General features: G+C 39.9%; 1 protein-coding gene across 1 annotated transcript in view; it reads left to right on the top strand.

The window, feature by feature from the left end:
- DNAH1 (dynein axonemal heavy chain 1) overlaps positions 1–17,271 on the top strand; it is a 5,225,710-nt gene that overhangs the window by 1,187,815 nt on the left and 4,020,624 nt on the right. The window contains exon 15 of the mRNA XM_044076389.1: positions 13,449–13,568. Coding sequence (XP_043932324.1) covers positions 13,449–13,568 — 120 coding nt within the window. The remainder of the gene's footprint in view (positions 1–13,448; positions 13,569–17,271) is intronic.

Genomic DNA, 17,271 nt, shown 5'->3' with positions numbered 1-17,271 from the left:
GAAAGATCTGACTGTCCTTCAGCAGCCACCTACAGATCCACCAGGAGCCTTTCAGAACAAGATGTAGTGAGGGTTGTGGACCAGCTTCTGGCAGCTAGAGGATTCCCCACCCCTGCTAGGTCTTCTGTCCCCCTTGGAATGGAAGCTTTCATGGCATACTCACCAGTATATCCTCCTCCGGCCTTTTCTCGGGCCCGGAGACTTCGGTACCAATGACCACCCCGGTGCATACTGTCTCGGCTCTGACTGTGCAGGTTTCCCTGTCGGCACCTATTACTCTTGGCACAGTGGCTCCATTGGAACTGGTGCATGCTCGGAGTAGTGATTGGCTGTTGGCACTATGGTTCCTAGTTTGCTCCTTTTTTTCCGCTGGCACCATTTATGGCCACGGCTCCACTAGCAGTTACTAGTCCTCTCAGAGCTCTTCACCTGGTGGTGGCCTCCTCAAGGCGGGGTGTGACCCCGGTTCCGAATTTGTCCTTCTTGGTTCCGGGCTCCCATCCCTTCTCAGGCAGGCCTGCTTTCCAGGTGATGGAGAGGGTCCTTGCCTCAACAGGCTTGCATCAGCACCAATGACATTGACACCAGAACCCCTCTCTGGCATGCAGCTGTCTGAATCCCCTACTCTGGGATCCTGAGCATGGGAGCCACAAGACCTTCCCTTGAAGGGAACCCTTTCTCCAGAGTCCTCCTCAGAAGATCCCACTGGGGAGCTACCCCGGAAGAAACGGTGCCAGAGGAAGCACCTTGATTCTCCTAAGGAATCTATCACTGAGGACACTGATTGAGATGAGGGAGAAGGGTCCCCATGGTCTCCCCTGGAAGACTTCTCATTTGGAGACATTCTTAAGATCCTCAAGCAGAGGGGAGGCTGGAAGTCCTCTAACCCTTCTTCGAAGGAATCTGTGTTCTTGCAGGCCTTCCGTGCTTGGCCATCTACCTCCTGGATGACCCCACCTGTGGATGAGCTTGCAAAACTGATCATGCAGTATGTCTGGAGGAAGGCCTCAGACAAAGTAGAACCTGTCCCCCGGAGGCCAGACAAAATTTTATCCACCCCCGAAGACCAACCCAATTGGTCCAAGCAGTTAGTAGTTGATTCCATGGTTATGGTGGCAGTCATCAAGAGGGAACTGGCAGAAGATAGTTTTACTGTTCATCCCCCGAGCAGGGCGTCTCGGGCTATGGACAGACTGGGGAAGCAGACCTACACTTCAGCAACCTTTGCCATTCGATCGCTGAACTATCTGGCACACTTTGTTCGCCTCCAAAAAGACCTAATTTCAGAAATGTCTGCCTCTTTGGTGGGGGTATTACCTGACGAGGTGCATGACACTTTTGTCTCTCAGCTGGCTACCCTGGAATCTATCTTGAACTCTTCGATGCGCTTGATCTCTCACACCACCAAGTGGGCAGCTCGAGCAGCCACTTCAGGCATCTTCATGAGATGGCGTGCTTGGGTGCGTTTGTCTGATTTTGCAGACCCCTTTAAATCTTCCTTCATCAATGCACCTGTTGACAAATCTTCCCTTTTTGGTCCCAAAGTAAGAGACACACTATCACGAAGTGAGAAAGACGGAAAGACCTTGTCTGCTGTGGGTATACATTTTTTCACCCCACCCAGAGATCCTATTCCAAGAACCAGAGGGGAGGAAAATTGTGGTTCAAGAGGTCCCAAGAATCTTTTCATGACATTCGTGGTAAGCAATCCCCCTGGGGCAGAGAGGGCAACTCATCCAGAAGATGCCCATTTCGGGGCAGAGGGGGTTCACACAACCAGAACACTAGAGATTCCTTCTCTGTCCGACTCTACCAGAGCTCTTGAGCAGTGGTCTGATTGCTTTCCTCTGGACGCAGTCAGGGGTCAATTTTACCTGCACCTACAAGCCTGGCAAGTCATCACTACAGATGCATGGGTGCAGAGAATAATATCCAGTGGCTACCATATCCTATTCGATCTTACTCCCAGACCCATCAAATGAATCCCTGATGTTCCACCCAGTCAGAGGGAAGTAGCAGCCTTAGAAATCAAAAAGTTGCTAAGAAAAAGGGTCATCCAGCCAGTCCCACCAGACCACAGAGGATCTGGTTTTTACTCAATGTTCTTTTTAGTGCCACAAAAAGACAGGGGACTGGAGACCAATCCTGGATCTCAGCTTACTAAAGAAATTCATAAAACCTCAAAAATTCCAGATGGTCATGGGGCAGTTCACCCTCCACTTTTAGGGAAGGACCACTGGATGTGCTCTGTAGATCTCCAGGATGCGTATTACCACATAAAGATGGACAAATGCTCCCAGAGATTTCTCCGCTTCCTGCTGGGAGCCAATCACTACCAGTTCAGCGTACTGCCATTCGGTCTCTCGACAGCCCCCAGAGTGTTCACCAAATGTATGGCAGTTGTAGTAGCTCATCTTCGACTGCAAGGATTCCAGGTGTTTCCATAGCTAGACGATTGGCTCCTTACCGCCACAACCAAGAATCTTCACATTCACAGCCTGTCTTACACTCAAGGCCTTGCTCTTCACTTAGAGATTATGATCAACATGGAAAAATCTCAAATGTCCAACAAAAACAGTGGAATTTATTGAAGCAATCTTTGACACAACATCCTGTCAAGCTTCCCTTCCTCTTCACAAGCTCTCAAAAATAAGATGCCAGATTCAAGTCCTCCTCCAACAGACTTTTGTACCAGCACACCTTGTACTACAGCTATTGGGATCTATGGCAGCAACCATTACCTTAGTTCCACTGGCGAGGTTGCACATGAGACTAATACAGTGCTTCTTTCATCACAATGGTCAATCTTAACCCATCCTCTCGACCACTTGATACACCTTACAAATCTTTGTAAGAAAGAAATGCCTTGGTGGATGAAGACAGAATCAAATCTTTGTTGTCAACCTTTCCGCCTTCCCCAGCCCAGGGCAACAGTGACCACGGATGCTTCCCTGCTAGGCTGGGGGAGGGGGGCGTGCTTCCAGAGAAAGACAGTCCAAGGCACCTGGTTCCCCATGGAGGCCAATTTGCACATAAATGTCCTGGAATTGAGGGCAGTTCTCTTAGCATTGTAAGCGCTTCATACATCCCTCCCTTCCAGAACCATTGCAATTCAATCGTTCAACATGGCAGTCGTCTAGTATATCAACAAACAAGGAGGAACCAGGTCTTACCCTTGTGTCGTGAAGCCATGAGAATTTGGCAATGGGTGATAGCTTCCAACCGTTTTCTTATAGCAATGCACATTCCCAGGAGTTCCAACATTATTGCGGACAATCTGAGCAGGAACATCCTGATGCCTCACGAGTGGTCCCTCAGTCCTATAATAGCGGATCAGATCTTCCGCTATTAGGGCAGGCCTTGCTGCCACCTATTTGCTTCCCCTTTAAACAAATGCAGAAGCTACTTTGCCCTGATCCCCCCTCAGGGGGAGTCACCAAGGGATGCTCTGATGCACGATTGGCCCCCAAGTCTACTGTATGCTTTTCCCCCATTTCTGCTCATCCTGAAATTCCTCCAGAAAACTCAAAGTTTGGGAAGCAAAGTGATCCTCATTGCCCCTTATTGGCCCCGTCAAGTCTGGTTCCCTTTCCTATGGCCTCATCTGATTCACAGCCCGTGGATCCTGGATAAATTCCAGGGTCTGCTATCTCACCCTCAGGGACTTATTCACACCAATCTCCACAGCCTCAAGCTCACAGCTTGGTTTCTCCACTTCCGATGATTGCCAGGCTTTCTGATATTTCATGTCCTGTCTGTGAGATTCTTCTGGCTTCACACAAACCTTCCACCAGGAAAATTTATTCTAGTAAGTGGACTAGATTCTCTACATGGGCCAAAGATCATGACATAGACCCTTTCTCCATGCCTGTTCAGAAGATCCTACAATACCTGACTACCCTTTTACATGCAGGAGCTTCAGCATCGACAATTACTGTACATTCAGCAGCTATCGCAAATTTTCACAATGGATTTGATAATTAGTCTGTTATGTCACACCATCTGTGCAAAACCTTCTTGAAATGAGTATTACATGTTAAACCTCCTGTCATGCCCCCCATAGAGCCTTGGGACTTGACTTTGTTGCGTCAGTCATTAACAAGCCCTCCTTTTGAACATTCTAATTCATGTGATATGAAATTTTTGTCTTGGAAGACTCTACTTCTAGTAGCCCTTAGCTCAGCGAGAAGAGTACCTGAGTTGCAGGCCTTGAGTGTCTAGAGACCTTACTTGATTTTTCATATGGAAAGAGTGTCCCTATATACTGACCCATCCTTCTTGCCCAAGGTCATTTCTGGGTTTTCAATTAACCAATCTACTGACCTGCCGGTTTTCTTCCCTCAGCATTCAAATACAGGGGAATATCTTTTGCATACCCTTGATGTTCATAGGCAACTTCATTTTTACTTGGACAGAATTACATCTTTCAGAAAAATGAATCAGTTGTTTGTGGCCTTTGCAGGACTCAGATTTGGTAGCCTGTCTCCAAAGTGACTATCTTCCTGGGTTAGAAACGTCATTACCTTTATCTACCATCAGAATAAACTGTCTTTACCTTCCAGAATAAAGGCTCATTCGACTAGATCAATGGCTACTTCTGTGGCCTTTTATTCCAGTGCCTCCATGGATGATATCTGCTCAGCAGCCACTTGGGCAAGACTTCATACCTTTATCACATTACAAATTGGATTTGGCCTCTAGGGGATGAGCATCTTTTGGTTCTATGGTGCTCAGGAATATCCTTCCTTAGGGCCACCTGGGGACTCGGTCCTAACAATAAGGAATGAATAAAGATTTATAACATCAGATAAAGAAGTTATGTCTTACCATAATGTTCCATTCGTGTTGTAGATCTTTATTCATTCATTACTTCCTGCTCTCTTTCCCCCTGCCTGGACTCCTGGTGGACTTTAGGATTTCCTTAGTTAAGGTATTTGCTCAGACAGAGCCTCCTATTGTCTCTTTTATTACTTCTATACTATAAGGGTGGGCAAACTCGATCTGAAAAGACTGTGAGAGGGGCATTATGGGTAGATCTTAGCTGAGAGTTTTTGGCTGGCGCGAGCTTGGTAACAACCATGTCGGTTCTGAGGACGGAACCAAAATCCTAACAGCAATGAATGAATAAAGATCTACAACACAGATGGAACGTTATGGTAAAAGACATACCTTTTTTTTTCCGTCAATGGGGCCAGCTATGCTGCAGTCTCTCTACATCTCCCCTGAACAACAAGTGCAGCAGCTACTTCACACTGATTTCCCCCTCCAAGGAAGTCACAATGAGATGCTGTCCTTCTTGATTGGCTCCCTGGTCTACTGTATGCCTTTCCCCCAAATCCTCTCACTTCCCAGTTTCTGAAGAAAGCCAGCAGGTCAAAGAACAGTATAATTCTCATTGCCCCATTCTGGCCTCAATAGATATGGTTTCCCTTTCTGTGACCTCACTTAATTTGAAAACCAAGGACACTGGACCCAGCTCCAGACCTATTGCCCCATCCAGAGGGACTCATTCATGCAAATCTTCAAAATCTCAAGCTCACTGTGTAGCTTCTCCAATTCCAATGATTGCCAGGCATGCCAGCCTTTCTGCCCCAGTTCAGCAAATTGTTCTAGCCTCCCACAAACCTTTGACTAGATGATTATACAGCAGTGGCAAAAATTTTCAAAATGGGCAACAGACAGCAATCTCGACCCATACTCTGCACCAGTTCATAATGTCTTGGAATGTTTAGAATCGCTTTTTGATGCAGGGACATCCTCCTGAAATATATGAGTTCACCTAGCTGCAATTTCAAATTTTCATAATGGTCTAAATGGTACAGCTCTAATATCACACAAACTTTGTAAAGTCTTTCTGAAAGGAACTTTATTGCTGAGACCTCCATGCAATGACCCGTCTACTCCCTGGGACTTGAATCTGATGCTACAATCTCTAATTAATTCCCTGTTTGAACCATCCACAAATTGCGATTTGAAGTATTCATCCTGAAAAAAATAATTTTTGGTTGCTATTTCTTCTACAAGAAGAGTATCTGAGTTACAGGCCTTATCGTGCAACCCTTCTTACTTAATCTTTTATAAGGACGGTGTGTCTTTACGAACAAATCCTTCCTTTTCACCAAAAGTAGTGTCTGACATTAATATCAATCAGAGTATTCAATTTCCAGTATTTTTTCCCAAATTTTCAAACAAAAGCAAGTATTGTCTGCATTTGCTAGATGTTCACAATTATATTTTTACCTTCACAGAACAAAGAAATTCAGAAAATCTCATCAGTTGTTTGTTTCATCCTCTTTTGCTTCTCTGGGCAAACTAGTTTCTAAGGTTACTCTGGCTAGATGGCTTTAGGACTGCATAACCTTCATTTATAACAAACAGAAAGTACAGCTGCCGGGACCTCTAAAAGCACATTCTATGAGGCCAGTAACCACTTCCGCATCCTCCCATGCCAGAGCCTCTATGCACAGAGACTTCTTGGGCATTCCCCCATATTTTTATTACTCATTACAAGTTGGATCTGGTCTCTAGGAGTTGAGTATCCAATGGTGCTCAGGAATATTCTTCTGTGATACTCCCAAGATTTTGGTAGCCGGGGACTCTGTCTCGCAGTCAAGGATTAAGTGAAGACTGACAACATCAGATAAAGTTACCACAACATTCCATCCATGTTGTCAGTCTTCACTTATCCTTGACATCCCCACCCTCCTTCCCTCTGCCTTTTGGGCTTCTTGGTGGAATGGATCTATCCCAATAGACTGGTTTATTCCTTTATGAATACAGATATGGTCTCTGATCTGTTATTTCCTGTCTGTCACTTTTTTGTACAAACTTGATCTGAGGTAATCTTGGGAGGACCAATATGGGTAGAGCTAAGTTTGAGAGTTTTTGGAAGGTGCAAGCTGGAATAATGGCCAAGTCAGTTCTGAGATACAAAACCGAACCCACAGTCAACGATAAGGGAAGATCGACAACACAGATAGAACGACATAACTTCTTTTTTTTCTGCATCTTTGTGAATCTGTCCAACTGTGTTATTTTTTATATCTCCTGTGTTGAAACTCTGGTGTTTATTGTAACTAGATATTCAGTATTCTCATGTTTTCTATTTTATTATTTATTATTAAATATTTCTATATCTTTCATTGTGGCTGGTCTTTTAGAGAATATTTTTAACATTGTAAGAGTACTTATGCTTGTTTTAGTGGAACTGTGGCTGCTCCTGAGAGCCTTGCTTCATTGGTCAAACTCTACCATTTGTATTAGTATTAATTTTACTCAGCATAATTGAGTACCCTTGTAAGAGCCTTAGATTAGCTGACTGGTGGCAGTGTAATTATCTTATTCTGGGCAGAGGGGGCACATTTAGTAAATCTGTGCCCGCCTTTCCAAGGTGAGTGTGGGTGTGTGTGAAAATCAAATATTCAAGTGTATATGTCAGCTACTTGGAACAGGGATACCCAGCTCCAAAGTGGTCAGTGTGGGGTCTTGTTTGGGGCCTGGCTAGAGAGAGAGAGAGTCCAGCCCCAGGTCTGGAGTGTACTCCGTCTGTGCTCTTAAGGGAAATTGTGCTTGGTGCAGGGTGCTGCATCAGAAAAAAACTGTGCATATCCATTTTTGTTCTTAGTGGCCATCCCTCACCAGTGTGAGTAGTGAGGATTGAGGCTTCTTGATTATTGGCCTGGCGAAGGGACCATCACATATTCCCAGTCAAAGTGAACACTGGCCAAATGTATTTGGAATGGGGTCCCTTCTAAAGCTGTGTCTGGGTTATACCATCAGTTCTCTACATTACCTTTTGGATTATCTACTACTCCAAGGGTGTTCACAAAATTATCTAGCTTCTGTGATAGCCCATTGCAGACTGCTGGGTATTCACATTTTCCTTATTTAGATGACTTACTTAGCTTTGCTGAATCTTTCTCAAAGTATCAAGAGACCCTTACATGGGTAAGAAACATTCTTATCTATCTATGATTCTAGGTCAGTATTCAAAAATCGTCATTGATTCCTTCCCATGGGAGAGTATTCCTAGGCTGCCTTTTGGATACCTCCTTGTGAAAGGCATTTGTTCCTCAAGAAAAACTAGACCTGTATCTGGTATTGTTTCTGAGTTTCTCCATTCAGTCCCAGACTTCTGCAAGAGAATAGCTTAGTACCTGGTTCCTGAAAACAGTATTGTCACGGAATCTTCTTCTCATGACATTTCAGATTCCAGTGCTGGGCTTTGTGAAAAGAAAGTTGCTTTGGTGGAGAAACCAGATATCCTTGAATCTAGGTGTCCTTTTTCTGTGACTACTCCTGCATAATCCGTAACAACAGATGCATCAAATTAGGAATGGGTCGATGTGTCTATGGGGTAAAAGTGCAAGACCTGTGGAACAGGCCTAAGCATAGCAATGTAAAAGTGATGTTAGCTGTTATTTATGCTGTCAATCCTCTGCAGCATCCATGGTCTTTAGGGCTTTTTCAAGTGATCACAGTCAACACTACAGTGAAGAGGTGCATAAGGAAACAGGGAGGAGCCAGATCATACCTCCTGTGTGGGCTGACTATAATAGCTTGGGAGGTAGTGGTTTAGCACAGTTTAACTCTCTAAGCAATGTACACTCTATCAGAGCAAAATGTTGTGGCAGACAAGCTGAGCAGAACCAGGAGAGATAGAGAATGGAAACTAAACAAGAGTGTCTTTCAGGAATCTGTCTAGTTGGGTGGAACTCCTCAAGTAGATCTATTTGCCTCCTTTCAAAACAGACAACTTAAAAATTCAGGTCCTGAATTCCTTGCAGACAGGCCTGAAAAACAGATATTTTTTGTTCATGTGTACATTTCCACCCTTACCATTGACATCCAGGTCATTCTGTAGATTCAGAAGGACTCCTCAAAAATCATTTTGGTGACTCCCTTCTGACCCAAGCAACAGTGTTTATTCCTTCTTATGGAGTTGACCAAGGGTTATTGTCACAAGCTTCCCCACACAGTGGATCTACTTACATAATGCAAGGGGTGTTTGATATATTCCAGCCTTGAACAACTGTAACTGCTTGAAATATTCAGTTTTGATACCTTTTAGGCACCCCTTTTCTGAGGATGTGCAGCAGATGTTATTGCTAAATGGAAAGACTTGCTAGTTGGTGCCACACTAAGAACCAGAACCTAATTCAGGGTTTCTGTACCTCTGGTTTTGCAATATGTGTGTGAGTTATTATCTTCTAGTATTTCCTAGAAATATATCAAGGTTTATTTATTGGCCATTTTAACATGTCTGCCCATGGATTCTCCACTTTCAGCACAGTCTTTGGTAAAATTATTCTTGAAAGAGGTTTTACATATTTGTCAACTTAGAAAATAAGTGGCACCTTGCTGAGATCTTAACTTTGCATTGGAATAGTTAGCTTTATCTCTTTCTGAACCAGCTTATCAGGTTGGGTTGTGGTGCATTCTTGGAAGAGAGTATTACTGATCTCTGACATATGCAAGAAGAGTATCTGTGCTGCAAGTTCTTTTGGTGACTCAACCCTATTTGGTGTTCCATGAAAACAGTTTTTATTTTAGAACAAATCCCTCATTTATGCATAAAGTAGTTTCAGAGTTTATATTCAGCCAAACCACCTTCCTGTCTTCTTTCCAGAACCGACAAACCAGAGAAAAAGGATTCTTCATACTCTGGACATGCATAGGCAGCTCAGGTATTATCTTGACAGAATGAGGGTGGTAGTGGAATGATTTTTGGATGTAAGAGGAGAGAAACACAGTGGTGTAACTAAACTTACTATAACAGTAGATGTTCAAATAAGTCGCTGCTGTAGTAGCCTTAGCTGTATGGTTTATATCCTGCAAAGGATATAAAAGACGGACAGTCTTTTAAAGCTTTAGTCTCCTTCCACATGTGCCTAGGCTACTAGTTTTACTCACTGTGTGTTAAAGTAAAGGTGATATAGTATGTCACCTTACTATCCAGTTTTCAACATATGGTTAATAAATACATAATTTATGTTTTCAAAAGAAGGTGGCCATACCTACAAACAAATGAAAAGTGCATTGGAGTCGCTGAGTACCTCTATAAATATCCAGCAGTTGCCATGCCCATATTATGAATGGTAGATGATATGAAAGTTAGGCAGGAGGAACTGATGGCTTGCCACATTATTTTAGCAACAAATTTTAAAGAAGTTTAGGGATTTTCTTTAACATATTGTGTCCCTGCTGAACTGGCCCAGACAGTTATTAGGGATCTAATTAAAACTTCGTTTATGCCCACATAACTTTGAAGTCTCATAACACAAGAGCGCAGCATTCACAGAATGTTCTATTTTACTTTAAATCAATCCATCATTCCTATGGCCCTTGTACCCAAATCACAGTGTCATACCCTTCGAAACATGCAAAGCACTAATTGCTCTCCTGCATTCAGAAAACATATATAAACATGACAGCTAAAATTAAATCTCATGCCTCAAAGGCAGTCATTAGCTATAGGTATTTTTTCACTAAAGCAAAGTCCTAGAACACCAGGCCTTATTTTAAAAAATCCATTTAATAATATAGCATTGAAGAAGTTCTCTGAATACTGCCAAGACAGTTAAAACAAGTGAATGCACTGCTTATATACTTCCAGAGATGGCTGTACTCAAAAGACATTTAGCAAAGAATTATTTGGGTAGATGATCTCTTCAACCCCCAAACTCCCTAGTTGCGTGTCTTTGAAAAGCAGTGTTTTAACAACCATATTTTACTGCACGTGACTGCCTAGCTGTAAAATCATTAACTCATTCCCTCCAGTGGAGCTCTGGAAGTTTGCACTGTAACTTCCATTGGTGGAGCCTAATCTTTTGGATGAAATCAAATGATGTCCTCACATTTCAAAAAATGTACGTATCTCTGGAACCATACAGGTTACTAAAGAAGTATGAACAGCAAAATCTTCAGCACAACTCAACTATTTTTACAGTGGTAGTGTTCTTTAGGTTCTGGGTCTTAAACTGGATTTTCTAAATCACAATAAATATAGTATCTATTAAGTTTGTAATATTCTGTAAACAACTTAAAATATCTCAGCAACCATTGAAGTTACACACATACTGTCAGAAACATTTTGTTCATCCAGCTGAGAACTTTTATGTTAGCCTAAGCAGTTTTGTCTGTGCTCCTTGGTTGTTAAGATATTTAGAAAAACACAACTTTTACGACAATATAAATATTATGTGAACAACAATTAATATTTATTTACCTGCAGTAGAAAGATGTCAAAGATCATTACAGTTGTGTTTGCCATTGATTAAGCTTTAACATGAAATCTTTTAATTCTTTGTATATAGTATGGTTTTAGAATTATTAATACAAATATGAACAAGTATTATTTGATGTCTAGAGACAGCAGTAGAATGTAACTGCAGAAATACCTGAATGCATCACTCGGATTAGTTATTTCTGTTAAGATCAACAGAATATGAAATTCTCAGTTATTGAGGAGTATGTCAAAAGTTCTTGAGGTGAAGTCTTTGAATAAGATAAAAAAAAAAACTTTAAAGTAGCCTAAACAAAAGACAAATGGAATGTCCAAACTAAATTATTTCATTAAATTGATACTCCTGGGTGTTTTAACAATTCAACTTTGATGATGCTCAAGATAAGAAAATACAATAAAACTGACTAGTCAGTAAATCTGAATTTAAGCATATTGGTATTGGCGTTTAATATTTCAAAATAAACTGTGTTTCAAGTCATAACAGTTCAAGTTATAAATCACTCCCTGTGTATAAAGTAGGCCCTGCTAATATGGATTATGGTTACTGCTTCAGAGTTCCAAGCATTAAACAGTTTGCAATGTAATGCTATGCGTTTGGATTAAATACTTAAAAAAAAGTCTCAAACAACCCACTAGGCAAGTATAGTGGGTCCAGAAACAAACAATGTACGACACTTCTCTGTGTGGAAGATTTTCATTCCATAGATATCTAGTTAATCACTATATATTAATCAGATCAGATAATGGAAGTAGAAGTAGCAAACTTAAACTTGTCCTAAGTCAAAAAAGTAATCCAAGCAGGGTAGACAGTCTGTTTCCAGTTGAAAACCTTTTATTAAGTACCCTGCTTGGATTAATTTTGAATGCTTAGTAATTCTGTATAATATTTCAAATTATACTTTTGATTTTTTTTATTATTTTTTTGACTTAGAATAAGTTTAAGTTTGATACTTCTGCTACTACTATCTGATCTGATTAATACACAGTGATTAACTAGATATATATGGATTGCAAATCTTTCACACAGAGAAGTTTCTTACACTGTTTTGATTAAATACATTTCCTGATTTACTTAAATATTTAGTCATTTGATCTGATCTTTCCATTAAAGTTTGACCTATGTACCCATTAGGCACAATACTGTTACAATGTATGACATAAAACATTTTGGGTACATGGCATTTACATTTTCAGCAACACATAGAGTGATTTATGAATAAGATAATAACTTGACAACCATGGATCTTGGTCTGTGATATGACAAGGATGGTCTGGGAGCTATAGCTCTTTGTTTCCCAGTTCCATATTGTAGATCTTGGTTGAATTAATTACTTTGGGGATCCAACAGTAATAAAAAAAATATCACATTCCTATTTTCTGTCCTCTTCTGGTCTTGATGCTGCAGTCAGAATCCCACCCTGCCTCTTATGCAGATACTTAACGCAACTCAGGACTCTATATGGTATCAGATAGTAGTACTAAAATTGTACTCAGAATACAGTATAGCAACAGAAAAAAATCAAAGGGTTACAGTAACCACATAATGTACAGAGTACTTGAAGTGAAAAATTAAATGTGTAGACACTGTTTTAAAAAGTGTATGCTTGCTCTTTAAAATAACTTTCTGGCCTTTAGGCTGTTCCTGAGACTGCTTTTAGGTCATTGATAAAAGCAGCAACCAATGCTTTAAGAAGAACTAACACTGGCCTGAGATGCATACAGCTATATACATGCAATAACTGATGCCATGATAATAAACTATGATAAGTTCACTGAAAAAGCTGCTACAACTCATCAGGCATTTGCAGCAGTGAAATTCTTAAAGTGATACCTTCTGTAGTATTTCCTCTCTTCAAGATCTGACATTATGGTGAACACTACATAAATGTTTTTCCATAAAAAGTTTCATAACTCAGGATAGAAGCCTGATGTAGAAAAGCTTATAATTTATTTTATAAAGAAATATACTTATTTAATTTGGTCATGGCTTTGTCTTGACACAGCTCAATACGTATAGATGTGCATATGAATATATTGACATGATTACATAATTTATACTAGCAGTGAGATGTATTCTTACCTGGTAATATGGCAGGAAAACAAAATCACATTTAGATGCAGCAATCCTCAGGTATCTGCTGCATAATTTGTTATGTATTTATGTCATGGTATTTTTGACCAAATAAAGCTATAACTTTTCTAGGCATGTGAAGAATACAAAGCTATCAGTCGGAAGTTATATGAGAAGCCAAACAGTATTGAGGAACTAACAGAACAAAGAGAGTGGATGAAGGGAATACCACAGCATCTAAAGACACATGAGGTACATCATTCATTAATCCTTGTTTCTTTCATTAGCTAGTCTTACTCACATTTTACATAAGGTAGTATTTCAAATTATATACTAAAATGACTGTAAAAACTGTATTATTAAATGTACAAGTTAAATTAGCAGATACCTATTTGTTTATCCAGACCTCATTGCAAATGAGACTAGAAGATATTGCATACATCCATTTTCTGGTGTAACCCTCCAGCTTTAATTTTAAACAGTACTACTTGTTTCACCCAAGGCAGAGATTTCTGGCTGTCATGAGTATTATGAAATTCATTTTACTTGTAGTTATATCAATGGATCTTCACAGTTGGTCACTAACATAGTAAAACATATCATTTTGGTTTAACCACCTTCTGTATCCTGTTTTCTGGCTAGACTGCTGTTATTAATGGTTACTTTTTGCGAACCCAGCACAGTTCTCATGCTAGAGAAGAAACTAACATGTGGCATGAGATTTTTCTTTATATATCCTCAACCACGGTCATCAGACACTGGGACAGAACTGATAAAAAATCAGGGCTTGTACTGATATAGGAAGTTCAAAATAGGGGAAATGGTAGCTGTATTACACTGTCTGAGGACATTGTGGCAGACATATAAGTTTATAGTTAAGTACTAAGCTAGCTACATTTGTAGGCCATTTTAAGCCTAGCCAATTTTTTCAAAGGTGAAAATCAAACCCTGTAATTTGTGTCTGCAAGGTAAACACTTTAACCATTATGCCAACCTCCAACCCCTACTGTTGCTACTGAGGCTTCCATTCTATCAATAGGAATTGTTATGGATAAAAGGAGTCTGCATTGACATAAGTAACTCCCTGCAGGACAAAACATATAATTTGGGTTCTGAATGAATTCATTCTCAAGTCTTGGTGAGTATCATTATGAGGTAGACCCTGTTTTTACAAAATCTCACCAAGACAACACTGATATATAAACTCTGCTTTATACAGCATATATCATGGACAGAAGTAGGTTAAAAATAAAAAAGACAGCAAGGTGTACAAGTCCCAGGATACAAAGTGCCCAATCCTGGTATGTGTACTGGTCCCAGGACTAAAAAAATGACAGTGTAGAATCCTCAAGACACAGAAACATTCCAATAGTGAGATTAGGCCAGGCTCAGGGGGGATGCCCCCCCCAATTGTAGAAGGAAGTAGTAGTCCACAAAAAACACAAAAACTGGAAGGTGAGAAACGAGCCATAAAGATGATAGAGGGGACTATTGAGGATAACAAAGAAGTTATGTATTGTTACTAATATGCAAGAAGCCCAGAATTTCCAGATGGAAGATCTTTAAAAAAGATTAAGAAAGAAATTAGAGGAAAGAAAAACACTTGCACAAGAAAAACTGCCAAAAGCTTTAAATGAAAATTTATGTTAATCAGTGCAACAAATCCATAAAAAAACATTATACAGACCAAGACACTTTGGGATGCTTGGAAAAAGAAGTGACAGAAGAAGTGCAAAAATATAAAGAACAAGACTTACAGATTTTTGAAAGGTATAAAACAGAAACATGGATATAGGAAAGAAGGTGAGGTCTGGTATGGTGTAATATTTATGCAAAAGAGAAATCCAAACTAATCAATACAAAAAAGCTCCAAAGGTATTTGAGGAGAAATACAGGCAAAGGCACGCAGATATGGAAAATTTTACAGTATACAAAATAAGATCACAAAGGAGGAATGCAAAACAGAAGATCTGTAAAGTAAAAGTTAAACAGGTAGAATCTGAAGTTATGGAATACCTGCAAAGTGAAAGATTTAGTGTAGAAAGTCTAACATAGTTTATGTCACAGCATGATGGAATAATGAGTCCTTAAAGTAAGGACAAACAGGTGGAGCAGGAGACATCTGAAGAAGAAATATGAACACGGGAAAAAAAGAGATTTAATATGGTGCAAGATTTATGTAGTGGAGAAAGCAAAACTAATCAGTACAAAAAAGCAGCACCAAAGATATTAGAAGAAAAACATAGACAAAGGCATCTGAATATGGAAAATTGCAGAATATAAAAAAAATAAGAAAACAAAGTGAGAAAGTAGAAAAGAGGATTAATAATGGAGAAGTTAAAGAAATAGAAATTGAAGTTATGGATTACCTGTGAAATGAAGGATTTAGTTTAGAAAACCAACCCTGGTGATGTCATAGCATGATGGCAAAATGAGTCCCCAAATTAAGAGGAAACAGGTGGAACAGAAAGCATCTGATCTCTTGCCACATGAAGGTAGTCTGAAGCCTTCAGTAGGAACCCACTATAAAAGTTCATTTGAAGTTGCACAGCAAGGATAGGGGCAAGAAATAGTGGCAACTGATGCAGTCAGTGTTGTGGTAGTAGACCACTGGGTTCCCATATGAAAGAGCAATGGATGACATAGGATGCAGCTGAATAGATGCATCAGTGGAACATGTTCTGAAACTTTCTGTAGAATGCCTGCAAGAAACAAAGAACAATTAATGTGCCCTCTGTTTAGAAGAAAATTATGTAAAGGAAGAGTTTTTTGATTTAATAGAGATGGGTAGACATATTAAGATTGATGAAAGAAACAGATTCCAGAAAATCAGTCAGACCCAAAATGTTAGAAGCCTGATAAAACAAATGAACACGATAATCAAGACTGTGTGTGTGTGTCTTTCAGCTTTTCCCGGTTAGGGGTCACCACAGTGGAACTCCGGTCCGCTAATGATTGGTAGTTGATTTTTACATGCCGAGTTACCAGCCCTGATGCACAACCTTCAATGAAGGTATGCCCATTCATGCATGTCTCCACGCAGAAGACGCTCTAGCTGAGAATTGAACTGGACAGCATCTTACTGTGAGGCGACAACACTACCACAGCACCACCACCGCAAACACAATAATCAAGACTATTAACAGAAATTCATATGATATAATAGAAATAAATAAATTATAGTACTGTGCGTCTAAATTAATAACATATAAAGTCTTACCTCAAAAACACAGAGCAATAATGGAAATGAAGGAAAGAAATCAAATACTACCATGGAAGCAATGCATAGAGAAAACTATAAAACAATTACAACAAGATGTGTCACTGTTAGAAGAGTATAGAAGAGGGAACAGATCAACAAAAAAGGTAGATGTTATAAAAACAACATGCAGTATCAGAACAGACCAGGATCTGTCATAAACTATTGCATGTAATAAACTAAAGACATCAGCAAAGGCAGAAACATTTAGAAGATATGCAGATAAATATAAAAGAGAAGTACAAAATAAGCAATTCATTGATGACCTAAAAAAATTACAGAGAAATTAGAAATAAAGCAGAAGGAATAAAAACACCACAAAAACAGAAGAAATGCAAACATTTTGGAGAAATGTCTATGAAGACCCTATGGAACATAACAAAAATGTTGAATGGATAGAAGAAGTAAAAAAAAACAGTAAGAAGTTCAAATATACATGATATGAAATGAGATGAAGTAACAGCTAGAGAAATTGAAACAAAATTAAGAAAATCCCCTAATTTGAAAACCTGAGGCCCAGATGCAGTACCTGACTTCTGGCTAAAAGTATTAACATCTTTACACGAAAATTTAGCTCCGAGTATGAAGTACTTATATATACGCATCCTAAACAGACACCAACCTGGTTAACAACAGGAAGAAATGATACTATGCCATAAGAGTGAACCTGCCAGCTATCCTAGAAATTACTGACCA

Source organism: Protopterus annectens, chromosome 7.part0, assembly GCF_019279795.1.
Source record: "Protopterus annectens isolate FY-2018-M chromosome 7.part0, PAN1.0, whole genome shotgun sequence".
Classification (NCBI taxonomy): Eukaryota; Metazoa; Chordata; order Ceratodontiformes; family Protopteridae; genus Protopterus; species Protopterus annectens.
Note: the sequence above shows the minus strand (reverse complement) of the source record. Positions and strands in the feature narration are given on the sequence as shown.